Below are 12,588 nucleotides of genomic sequence, written 5' to 3' on the forward strand. Positions count from 1 at the left end.
ACCAGAAGATTCATATTCACGACTGCAAGGTGGCTTTTTCTGATTTGTCTCATCTATGAAGGATTTATATTTAAAAACACACAAAGAAATCCAAACACCAATCCCAACCCAAGCCCCTCCACGTCGTGCACTCAGTGATTCCTCTAGAGAGATCATGGAAACAAAAACGATCCCTCCCATGGCAAAAAGCTGCGACTTAAACCATTCCTGGGAGGCATCCAGACACTATCCTGATCCTACAGTATGTAGAACAAAATAGCTTATCATTCAGATTATGCGCTTGGACAAAGCTGGACAGCTTCAAGGGCAAGGGAGTTGCCCCAGATCAGTGCCATAAATGTTATTATATATGAAACAGCTGCAAGATAAATTCTTTCATATTACACATAGGTGCAGTTTTACTTTCAGCTGTCTCGCTGTTGAAATACTGTAGGTCTTACCCAGCTTTCTCTGTTTGTAAAATACACTTCTACTTAGTTGCACGTGAATGAGTAACCCCTTCCAGCTGCGGTGTATTGAAACAAAAAGCAGTATCACACCAGATCTGTGGCAAGAGCCCAGCCACAGAACTCCAGAAATTTTTCATATGAAACCTTCCTAAAAAACGGACTTGGTAAACAGGGAAGAAAATATGGCTAAAGAAACCCAAAAATGTCTGTTGGTTAAATGAATGGTGTAATTAGGAGAACAAAGCAGCTTCAGCGATTCATAAATATGCTCTACGTGACCTTTTTTTTGCACTTTTCACCTCTCTACTATTTTTCCTTTTCTTTCTTGAATGATCTGAGAGAAATCTTCCAAAACCTCTTCAAGGAAACAGGGCGCAACCACAAAACTTCGTGCTAATGAAGTTCCAGAACTACATGTTCAGAGGCTGAGAGAACGTTTTCCACATTCTGTGTCTGGGCTGAATTTGAAATTAAAAAGCTGCTTGACTTGAGTAGAGGTTGGGTAAAATGGGAAAGAATAAGATCTTCTTGAAAAGTTTACTAGAAGCAGAAAATATAGAGTATTAAAAAGAAAATCTGCAAATTAGCCTAGTTACTGGTGTCTCAACAGACATATCAGTACTCATTGAAAAGCAGCCCATTAAGTTATTTTCCTTTTTGATAACCCATATCAAAATGCACCTACCCAACATTAAACTAAGCCAAAAAAAAGCAAGGAGATAATGACAGAGTGACATAGGCGCTGTTGCTGTTCCAGTTGCTGACTGACAACACTGCCATCCCTTAACATGGTTTTATTTAGTTATTACAACCATCTCTCTGTAAATGACACTTAGGATTATTTAAGATTATGTTGTAATCCTTTTAATCCTCAGTGCTTTAAATTTCAGGCTAAACACCAAAGAGCAAACTAGCACTTAGCAGAAATATTTAAAGCATGTGATTTGAACATAAATCTTCTTTTATTCACCACTCCTCCGATGAAGACCTAGTGTATCACGTCACTCAGCCAGCAAGAACAAACAGCACAGAATCTCACTGCAAACTGCCACCTTTCCCTATCATGTGAAGCTGTTCCTAACCAAGTCTTTTCCTTGGTGCCAGCTAAATCATCAAGAAAATAAATGAAGGGAAATCAGAAGGTTACATACTATAATATGTACACATTTTCAGTGACTATTAAGGAGAAGTTGAGAAAAAAAATACCCCACGTAGTATGTTCATCAAGAACAGAAATAGATTGCACAAATTGGATAGTGTGAGACAGATCAGACTTATCCTGTTAAACTGGGAGTAGCTCAATTAAAAGGAGGGGAGTAACACTGCTGAAAACCTCGTGATCAAGACCAGAAATCCAAATCTTCCTGCCTGAATATCATTGCAGTTTCCTCCTTCTTTCCCCCCCTGCATCGATCATGTTTCCAATTAGTTTTCTGTATGATACTCCTAAGCTCCATCTCCTTGTTACCATCCATTAACTGTCATAGGTTTAGATTTTAAATTCAGGATTTCCTTCTTTTTCTTCAAACCAAAATTTCAACAGTCATTTTCCATTTCTAATCTATAATGCATGAGCTCAAATTGAGCACCCTGGCTAAATCAGACTCAAAATTCTGCACCTACTCCTAATACAGCACATTAGCAGAAAGCAACCATTGCTCTGTTTGAATCAGGAAAGAAGGTTCTATTAGTCAGAAAGTAATGAAACAAAACCCCACCAACAATGCTTTGAAGATATAAACAAATTATTTGTGATCATTTCAGAGCTAAGCAGCTAATACATTTAATCAGATACCAATGCAGTGCATCTATATTTAGATCAGCAAAAAAATAAAAAGAAAGATTAAAAAAAAAAAAAAAAAACATGTTCTTTTCATTTGAACAAATCTATGAATAAGTAGACATATATTATTCCCACCCACTAGGGGTAGGTAGATCATCTGATGTGTTGCCTGAAATATTCAGTATCCAGGTACAAACTGACCTCTCCGCTTTCGAACTCGCCTTGGATTCCCTCCAGACTATCTCACAAATCTTCTCTCTCTTTCTCTTTAGTCCCCTTCCCACTCTATCTGCTCATGTAGCACCGATCTCGTTCAGTCCCTTCCTTTCCCAAAATGTCACCACTACTGGTGCCAAAGCCTTCTCCTCTTTCGCTCTTACCATCTGGCACAATCTTCTTGTAGCTCTCTGTCTAAACAATGCTCCATCCCTTTTCAAAATGTGTCTTAACATATGTCCTTCCTCCCATGCTTTTACTTCTTAATGTCTCTCCCACTCACTTATTGGCTTGATGAAGACACATTTTAATGGGTTCAAGCAGTAGTGCATGAGTTTCCTTTCTCACATTATTCTGATTCAGTGGAGTTACACCTCACACGAACAGAAGTGAGAAGAAAATGCATTGCAGAGCCCTCGTACCACCAGTTTGGGAAATCAATAGCAGAGCTTCGTTTGTCTTTGCGCTGGGAATGTATTAGTTGCAGTGAATCACCGCTCTGATATGCATTTCCAAACAGGAGTTTTGCTTACTGCAAAATGAGAAATAAACCCTAGAAGCTCAGAAGACCTGTCAGTGTGCTCAGGGGGTTGCAGGAATGAAGGCTAAGGTTATACTTAATCACATTCCAAGTGAAAAAGCTGAAGATTGACAGCAAAACCAAAATATTTATTCTAAAAATACCTAGGAAACGACAAAGCTCCAAGTGTTGTCTCAAGACAACCTGAAGGATGTGGGGGGTATAGAGGCATAAGTCTCAACGTCTTGGAGAAGAGGAATATTTCTAAATACTGCATGTGCTTTAGAAAGATGTCTAGAAAAATAAACCTTAAAAAAGCCTCTGCAACACCCAGTTGACCCAAAGACGTTTCTTTTCAAGAAGCCATGTACAGACCCTTAGGGGATTTTTATGTGTAATAGTTTTTTTTCTTAAACTCCAGACCCAGACAGAGTTGGTTCCTCCAGCATGTTTCATTGGTGATGATGCCAAAGGACTATCTGGTAACTAAGAGTATCTTGACCCTGACATGTTCCTTTCTGCATCTTCCCCCACTTTGTTGTTTGCATTGTTAAAAATTTTTCAATGTCAGAACTCTGGGAAACAACTCAGTTCATAGAAAATAATATTTTGATGTGGCTTGATGCAACATTTAGTGAAAAAGAAAAAAAAAAAAAAACGCTTTCTACTGATATTCATGGGAGCTGGATTATGTCCAAAACCTGAAGATGTTGCAAAAAACCATTTTACCCCTAGATCCTGGAATGTTAACCTTGCAGTAACGCTTTCCTCCTCCTTTCATCTCCTTGGGCCTTGATCCTCCCTTCCAATTCGATGCGATATAGGTGACGGAATTAAATAATATTAGTTTCCATCAACGAAGAATAGTCTTATGAGAAATACATGTCCTCTTATGCTGGCCCTGACAGAGGCAAGCTTTTAAAATCCTCCCCTCCCCTGGCAGAAGTGAACCTGGGTCATCACCGTCTGAGGACCCTGAACAGCAATAAAAATAAACAGAGTAACCGCACTGCGTTGGAGCAATGCTTGTATAAGCAGTTTGAAGAAGTTGTGTTTATGGAAGTCCTTTAGGTCAAGATTCTAGGCCTGAACCCAAAGCAATTACCTACTAAGTTTTAAAAACAAATTGAATATAGAGCATTAATCAATAAATCAACAGGTTCTCAAGTGTTTAGGAGACTCAGTCGTCAGAAATCCTTCTCTTAGAAAAATAGTAAACCGATGCTGGATAAAGTGTTACACTCCTGTACTGGCAAGAAAAACGCTGTATTAAATCAGGTTCTAGTTATTAAAACCAAGGAAATAAAACCTACCTCTTCACAGAGTTCACTCTCAAATGAGCAATGGAATGCTTTGCCTCTTACCTGAAAGACATTCTTTCTGCTGGATTTCTCTGAGGTCCATTCAATGCGAGCACCACACAGATCCACACACTCAGGTTTGTATCCCGGTTTCTGAAAAAGGAGGGGGAAAAAAAAAAATCAACCATGAATATGGCTTGACTTTTCAGTAAGGGCAGTTATCAGACTAAACAAGAATAGAACAAGTTCTAGTGACAGGTTTTTGTAGCACAGCTGCTGATATTGCTGAAAAGAGCTAATTATTCCTTGCTATTATTAAATAATCACTCCTGAAGAGTCTTGACTCAGAAATAAGGTTCTCGTACTAGATACATAATTTTTAAAATAATTAGTTTAAAAAACTAGTTCAATATAACATTGCAGATCAAAACACAAATGCATACACATTGACCAGCTATTTTCAAGGCTCACTTTGCCAAACCTCTTGAAAAGCCATTGGGCTTAAAGGAAAATTTTTGTGGGTTTTCCAAATGCAAATTTAAACTGATGCAACTGGAAAGGACAGAAACTAGACAGGAACATACATCCTATCTCTAAGACAAGCCATCTCCTTTCTCCAAATAAATTATCATTTCTAGCTCCTAAAAAAAGAAGAAAAGGCTTCGAGGGCATGTGTGACACCCAAGAACAGCTCAACACGAGGGCTGATACTTTCTTCTCAGTGTCAGTCCACGCATCCCAGGGTGACACAGCTCTGCCTCCCCAGCTCCTCCGTATGGATGCGAGTATTTCAAAGAGCAGATTTGTTTGCCTGTATCATTTACGTCGCTGGGAGCTGGTGTAAAGCACAGTAATCCTCATTTGCCATCGAAGCTCCTTCCCCAGGGACTCTGCCTGTGCAGCAGTTCTGGCAAAGCCCATGCAGGTTAGAGTAGCCTTTGTGGGTTGGGTTGCTGCACATCCCACTCAACAATAAAAATGCTACTGTTAACAGTGCAAAGCACTAATAAGTCCCTTTTGGGTAAGAGGTGGAGTAATACCCACATAACATAACTAATTAGCTGGATGCATCTTTTTGCCTCTGCTGCTCTGAAACCACAGTTACCTTAAAAATAACATAAGTGATATAGAAAACAGACTTAATGGAAGTTAACAGTGGCCAGTCCAGCATCAACCACAGACTCAGCTTTCCAAAGACTGCTCACTGAATTTCTCTGATGTTGTTATTAAAGGCTAAAACGTATGTGTTCTCCAGAATGTCTTTGAGGTGGGAGAAAAAGAACCTCTTTAGGTTAAAAGAAGCAGGGTAAGAGATCCTGGTCAAGTGATTTGCAGGCAGAGTCTGGAAGTTTTCAGTACTGGAGTGGTAATTTTGTTCTCCATTTGCCAAACCATAAAGGATCAGCTCCCCTAAAACTGACAGTCCTGTGTGTCTTTGTTCCTTTCTTTTTTTAATTATTATTATTTTTTTTTAATAGAAGAAATATGCTGTTCAAAACAGAAGGAGGTTCTTGTGGCTAAACTACTGGAAGAGCAGAGTTTGGAATTTTTTTCCCCAGCTCTGCCTCAAATTTCCTGCCTGGCCTCTGACAAGAGCTTAATCTTCTTGATTTTTTATTAGCAGATCAAAACAGCAGTCTTGAGACTTGATTTTACAATGTTGTGAAATCTAGTTAGTATTTCCAGGGAAAAAATTACATAAGTTGGGGGGGGGGGGGAACCCACAAACACCAATATATTAATGCAAAAAATATTCAAACTCCAGAGGAAATAAATTAATTTTCGGTATTCTTGTACGATAGCTTTATAAATAGGGCTATGGGGCCTCCTTGGACTAGATTCTCTCCAGGATTCCGTGAGCGTCCAGGTCTGCACCACACAGGCAGCTCTGCAACCCATCATGAACACACAACACAAGCTTGTCAAAATGGGTGATCCTTCTTTCTTTGAAAAAAAAAAAAAAAAATTACCCAGAAGGATAATTTGAGTCTGAAAATACTTTAACAAAGAAGGGCAGCTTTATTCCACCAGCAGAAAGAGTTGAGAAATTTTGGAGACGCGCAATGAGATTAAAAGAAGAGATTAACATGTAGACAAAGAAAGAGAAATAGCTTTTTGATAGGGAGGGTTACTGGGCTACAGAACATTTTCCTCAGGAAAGCTGTCATGGAACACTGAAATGACATAAAACATGGGACAGCCTGAAGAAGTTTTGCAGGGAGATGAAATAGTGAAGTCTATAGGATTTTATCACCTCTAATTTCTATGATCATGCAAAAATGTGTGCAACAGCAGAACTTGGGCCCTTCCATGCACTCAGTGCACACACAGTTTAATTTTGTCCCTGTTGCAGTACTCTGGAGCTTGTTTACAGCTCTGATTTTGTAATAAGCAGAAGAAAAGTACAAGCATGTGCATCTCCCTTTCCAGAAAGGATGGGATGCAGGCTTGTGGAAAGCTGCACATGCTTCTTCTGTGTGCAATAATTATTTGATTCAGTCTCTTTTTCTCTAGGGGAAAGAAATATGAATTGAGCAACCTGATCTAGTGGAAGTGTCCCTGCCCACGGCACCGAAGGGGAACAAGATGATTTTTAAGGTCCCTTTCAACCCAAACCATTCTATGATTCTATAAAAACTGTTTCTTTAGAGAATATATCAGTTCTGACCACAACAGGATATCAGGCGTCTGTGAACACCACAGGAGACTCATGGGTATGGATTAGAGTGTGAAGCTTCTGATGAAAACTAAACGCCAAACCATTCAGATCCATCAAGCCTGAAACTCTCCATCACTTTCTGCTGCACACCTGGGGGGCTCCCTGCAATGGAAAGGCCCACTTAAATCCATCAGAACTCCAGGAAAACTGCCTGGAAATTCAGTCTGGCCTAAACAATGTCCTTTAACATAGTTGGCTTCCCAGAGCCAGTGGGAGAGAGTAAGTTGAGGTGACTGGAAAGCCTGAGCACTCCACGTCCTTGCTTTGTGTTTTGCAGTCAGAGCAATTATGTTATATCAATGTTGTTGGAGGGGGTTATGCTGTAAATTGATACAAGTGTCTGCTACGATGAAATCTTCCTAAACATGAATATGGATTTCAGCAGCATTTTCACTCGCTAAATTACTTTGCAGATGGGCTAATAACCCGAGGTTAAAATAACCTCTGTCGCATAAACTATCTCAGGGAATAAACAGACTACTTTTCCTTGGTCAGAAAGACAAACTGATAATAGAATTTAATGTTGGTAAGGAAGAATGGAGCTGTGAGTCATTTAGATCACAATGTCCTTAATTTAAAATAAAAAAGCAAGTCATATTCATGGGAATACTGAGAAAAAAATAAAAAAAAAAATGTATCAAATCCAGGACTACAAATGATCAAGGCAGCAGCAAAGGTTAATTATTTAGTTACATGAGATGCAAAGGTGCCTTTTCAATAGTATTTGTAAACAAACTCCTTTTTCTGAATCTCCCCTCTGTGTGATTTAATTGGTGTGCTCTATTGCTAATCAAAACACAAAGTATTGTCACCAACATCTCAAAAAGCAAAGCCATGGATCCCAGTCTTCTTCATGGAAGTCAATGGGAAAGTTGTCACAGTGAATCCTAAATCCATAACCACAAAACAGAGCAACAAAAACTCCTTTTAGCTTTTATTAATTCTCTGCATTAGAGTATTGTTAAAGATTTGGGCAAATATCATTTTAAGTCATCCCAAAATTTTGTCTTATCATTATAAAGATATATGATTAGAGGTGCTTTCATTTCCCTCTCTCGTGTTGCTATTGTTTTGTGAAATATCATTCCTCTTATAATGACACTGTCTTAGACTAAATTTTTGCTTCATGTACAGTATTTAATAATTAATAATTAATGAATTAATATCTTTAGACTACAAAGGAACTTTAATCTTTTTGTTAAATCACATCACTTTCCTGCTAACAATAAAAATGCTTTGTTATAAGTCATACTACCGTGAAAGAACATCCTATTACATTATTTAATTAATGGATGAGTTCCCCCTTTTCCAAAGTAAACAACAACTGGAAAAAGAGAATAAAATCAGTAAACAAATGATTTCTAATGAATCCTTTTTTGTATTATTTCCTTTCCACTATCAGAATTATATCTGGTTAAATGGTTTACAAAGGAAACAAACATTGCATTTACTTTATCAGATGAGATCAACATGCTAGTTTAGCTTTTTTAATGGGTAAAATTTGGGTTTAGGAAACTGGGTTATAAGATTTTGAATACTGACCTCTCTTGTTGTTTTCAAGCTTTGCCCAATTTGTTTATTTACTGTTGCATATAAAAGTCATATGCAACAGACAGAAAATGCAACATAAACAGATTTTTCTCACCTAGTGAACATTGAGTTCACAGCCTTAGTTCTCAGATCCAGAATAGAATAAAATAAATAAAACCCATACTTTATTTTTTTGTTTGCTCCCATAATGAGCAAAATAAAGGTTCAATATGTCTGTGTTTTTCCTCGCACAGGAGGCAGTGGATGTTTTATCACCAACTGTGAGCACTGGTGATGAGCGAGACTTCAGGGAAAGGGACTGACCTCCCAAAAGGTCCTGTCTCATAGCATACCTGAATTTTTTTGAGTTAAACAGATTGAGATTTGGGCCAAATTCCCATTCTCCTGGCAGGTTTAGTTTACTATCTAAATCCCTAAAGAGCTAATGGGAATTTTAACCATACAGAGAAGTCTCAGAGTAAAAACAAGTTTCCTGTGCGTTTATTTTCTGCTATTTCATTTATCTCCTGGAATCTGGGTGAGGGCTTGCATAGGGAGAGAAGAGGAGGTAGCAGGGAAAAGTGCAAGTCACCTAGTAAATTATAAGATTCATTCTAATAAGTTCACCCTAGACACTATTTCTTAAAAATAACATAGAATTAAATTTAAAGAAAAACAGATGATTCTGAAAAAAAAAAATAATTCAAGCTGCATTGTTTTCATGGCTGCAGAAAAGTGATATTTTCCAGCTGCACTAGCACAAACACAAGCAGAAAGTGCTAGATTTTTCTTACATTTACTGTTTCATGCATTAGTTTTGTTCTTTTCTACAACCCTCATACTCTTTCCAAAAAAAAAAAGTGAGGCATGAAAAGGTGCTCTCTAAAGCTGATATTATGACAGGTGGCATTGATAGACCAAGGACATACAGAAGAATGGTTTGCATCACCTGCCCACAGGAAAAATAGCTTATTGTTTGTGACTCCTGCCAAGGAGAGCACCTTTGTGGCCACCCGTCACGCCAACAAGATTTGGCAGGTTCGATCAGGCCTTGAGAACCTTTCACAACAGGGCTTTGTCAAACCTGTGCCTTGGCTGCCCACAGTGTCACAGATCCACCAAATCCCCCTTTTGTTGCCCAAACTCAGGTCTGTGGGCTCAGGCTCAGCAGAAACCGGCACTGGAGGGATTCAGGCCGTTACCGCTCACGCCAACAGAGCTGTCACATCTCCGAGGACAAAGATCAGTGGCCTTTCCTTGGGGCACAATAAAAAGGTACTGCAAATTTCACTTTGTAGTAACTACAGGCTACAGAAATTGCATTAGCTGCATTAGATGGAGTCATAGAAATATTCAGGAAGGTTAGAGGGATATGGTGGATGTCACATTTATACTACGATAAAAAATCACTTTGCTAACTTGTAATGTTTTCTGCTTTGGTAACACCCTATATTAAGGTGCCATTTATAAATAATTTATTATTATTTATTAATGTATAAGCCACTTTATAGGATGGTAGATAACAACTTAAATTCATGTATTAAAGATGCACATACATGGTTTAATACAATTTACGTCTCACAATATCCTTTGCAACAGATTCTCATCGCATCATCTGTTCAGCATTTATTACTAATGCATTTTATAACATACTTTTAATACGTTATTTGAGGAAGTAGCTGCATTTAGTGATCATTTTCATAAATAAGAATAAAGCATTTATAAATGGCACCTTAATTTAAAGTGTTACCTTCACATTACTGGGCAGTCACTCACCATTTGTCTCACTTTGCAATTATTCTCCAAATGCACCTCTTAATAAAGGACATACTGCATCCTATTTCTTCGCTCACTCTACATCTGATTAAGAGTTTATCAAGGCATTTTCCTTCAGCTGCTTTCAAGCTTTTGAAGGTTGCCAGCTCAGTCTAAATCTGTCTTCTGTAAACACCAAACTTTTTATATTGAAATAACCATTGCCAGCAGGCTGAGAATATTGGATGGTTGGTTGCCTACCAGGTTGGCCAGAGCTGGTTGCTTGGATTCTTTGTAGAATTCCATTTTCCGAGCAGTGAGAACAATCCAGGACGTGGACCAGTTTTTCCTTAAAAATAAAATTAAAGAAAAAAAAAAAAAAAACAATGAGTAGGTAAAAGATTTGTAGACTTGTTTTTTTATAATTATTTCCTGTAAAACCAAAAAAGGTCTAAAGTCAGTATCAGGAATGTACTTCCAACAGTACTGATGGAGTTGCACTGTCCTGATTACATTTAGATGTGGCCTAACAAAGCTTCAAGGCCTTCTTTCTCCACATCCATCTTTTAAAGCCCATTTATGTTTCTTTTTCACCACAGTGCCACAGGAAAACAGTGGGATCATTCACACATGCTCGAAGTTCACAAATTCTTAGGAGGACTCCAAAATAGCTGGTGGCCTTCTGGTACCTAAGACTTAAAATAAAACTGAGAAGGAAAAATGTTGATCTGACTACACAGAGCTCAGTCAAGGGTCTATTCTGAAAGGTCCCCAATGCTTTCTCCCTTCCTAAATTAAAAGTTTACAGGAGAGAAAGGAAGATAAGAATGATATCTGAGAGAGGTTTAAGTCAGAGAACTGACAAAATACTGGGGCCAGGGAGAAGTAAAAATACACATGGATATGTGAAGGAATGTCCCCTGATACAGAGGAACATAACATTCAACACAGAAGAAAATGCTATTACATATATTACATATAACATATTGTTTTAAATACAAAATCATAACAAATGGATTTGATCTGATAAAAAAAAACCTATTTTTAGATCAACAGCTCAAGCTGACTCTCTGATTTTGGAGTCATCTGATATTCACAGAAATGCTCATAAACCGACTATTGATTTGTTTTACATGAATGCAAATAAAAAACCTAAATATTTTAGAACAAAGCTCAGACCATGTGTGACAAACAGGCCACATGTGTGTTGAAGTGCACTAAAAGGAGGGAGTTGCCCGTAAGGGCACATTTAAGTCCTGGCAAACAGGTTGCTCAGGGCATTGATGGAGTCACCATCCCTGGAGGGATTTAAAGGAGGTGTAGATGTGGCTTTTAGGGACATGTTTTAGTGGTGGACTTGGCAGTGCTGGTTCACATTTGGACTCAACAATCTTAGAGGTCTTTTCCAACTTTAGGGATCTTACGATTCTGTGACACAGAGGACCCAGGGAGGAGCTGTTTGAAACCTTTTTCCTTCTGTCTTCCCTAGTTTTCTCTACGTGGGCATTGCTAAGTAACTCAAACACACACATTATTTTTTATTCCAGCAAAACCTGGCTTTTTCAGGATTAAAAGGTTGTTGATTTTCTTCAAAATGCTTACATTCAGATCCACCTCAAAGCTCTGCGAAGTCAATATCCCATCAAACTGCACATCAGCCACAACAACAGGCACTTTTTCTATTAATTACTTTGCTATTCAATTTGTTTCAGTCATCATCTTAAGGAGCATAACCAATATTACTGATGAAGCCCCAATGTTACTGGTTTGACAAAGGAACTTGCACTTGCTTCATCAAGGGCAGGATTTCACCCAGAATGATCTAACAATCCAAAAATACGGGCAAGAAGAAGAAGCAACAGGGAAAGAATCTCTCTGTGAAGGAGATTAATACATCTGAAGGAAATAGGACTGTGTTTTTTTATGTCATATTAATACGGAGAAAATAATAATAATAACAATGAGGAAGAAACAATAGGGTTTTAGAAAAGTCCCTGACCATCACTGACAGATATTTCCCCTCAAAGGACAGTGTTTGTGAGTCACTGTGAAATTTTCAGCAGAATTTATTATCACTATAAAGCTGTGTCCTTAGCTACTGTAAAACATGGTCGTGACTGTGGGTTGTGTATATTGGCATAAAGAAAAGTTCAACTTCAGTTGATTATTTTTTGAAGTACACTTAGGAAATGGGTGCTGTGGGTGAGATTCACTGCTGAGGTGGTGAATGGGTTGTCTATTGGTACAACTTCAGTTCTTTGTAACTTGGCTCTATTTTGTTTTTTTTTTTATTTAAAAAGGTCTTGTAAGTGCAC

At 38.1% G+C, this 12,588-nt stretch overlaps 1 protein-coding gene across 1 annotated transcript in view; it reads right to left on the reverse strand.

Moving 5' to 3' along the window:
• Positions 1-12,588, reverse strand: part of ARHGAP15 (Rho GTPase activating protein 15) — a 332,236-nt gene that overhangs the window by 266,666 nt on the left and 52,982 nt on the right. Inside the window, exons 5-6 of the mRNA XM_027890674.1 lie at positions 10,535-10,622; positions 4,333-4,422 (exon numbers count right to left, since the gene is read on the reverse strand). Coding sequence (XP_027746475.1) covers positions 4,333-4,422; positions 10,535-10,622 — 178 coding nt within the window. The remainder of the gene's footprint in view (positions 1-4,332; positions 4,423-10,534; positions 10,623-12,588) is intronic.

The sequence above is a fragment of the Empidonax traillii genome, unplaced genomic scaffold (genome assembly GCF_003031625.1).
Source record: "Empidonax traillii isolate 1590-97213 ecotype Southwest subspecies unplaced genomic scaffold, ASM303162v1 scaffold294:size1087701, whole genome shotgun sequence".
Lineage (NCBI taxonomy): Eukaryota > Metazoa > Chordata > Aves > Passeriformes > Tyrannidae > Empidonax > Empidonax traillii.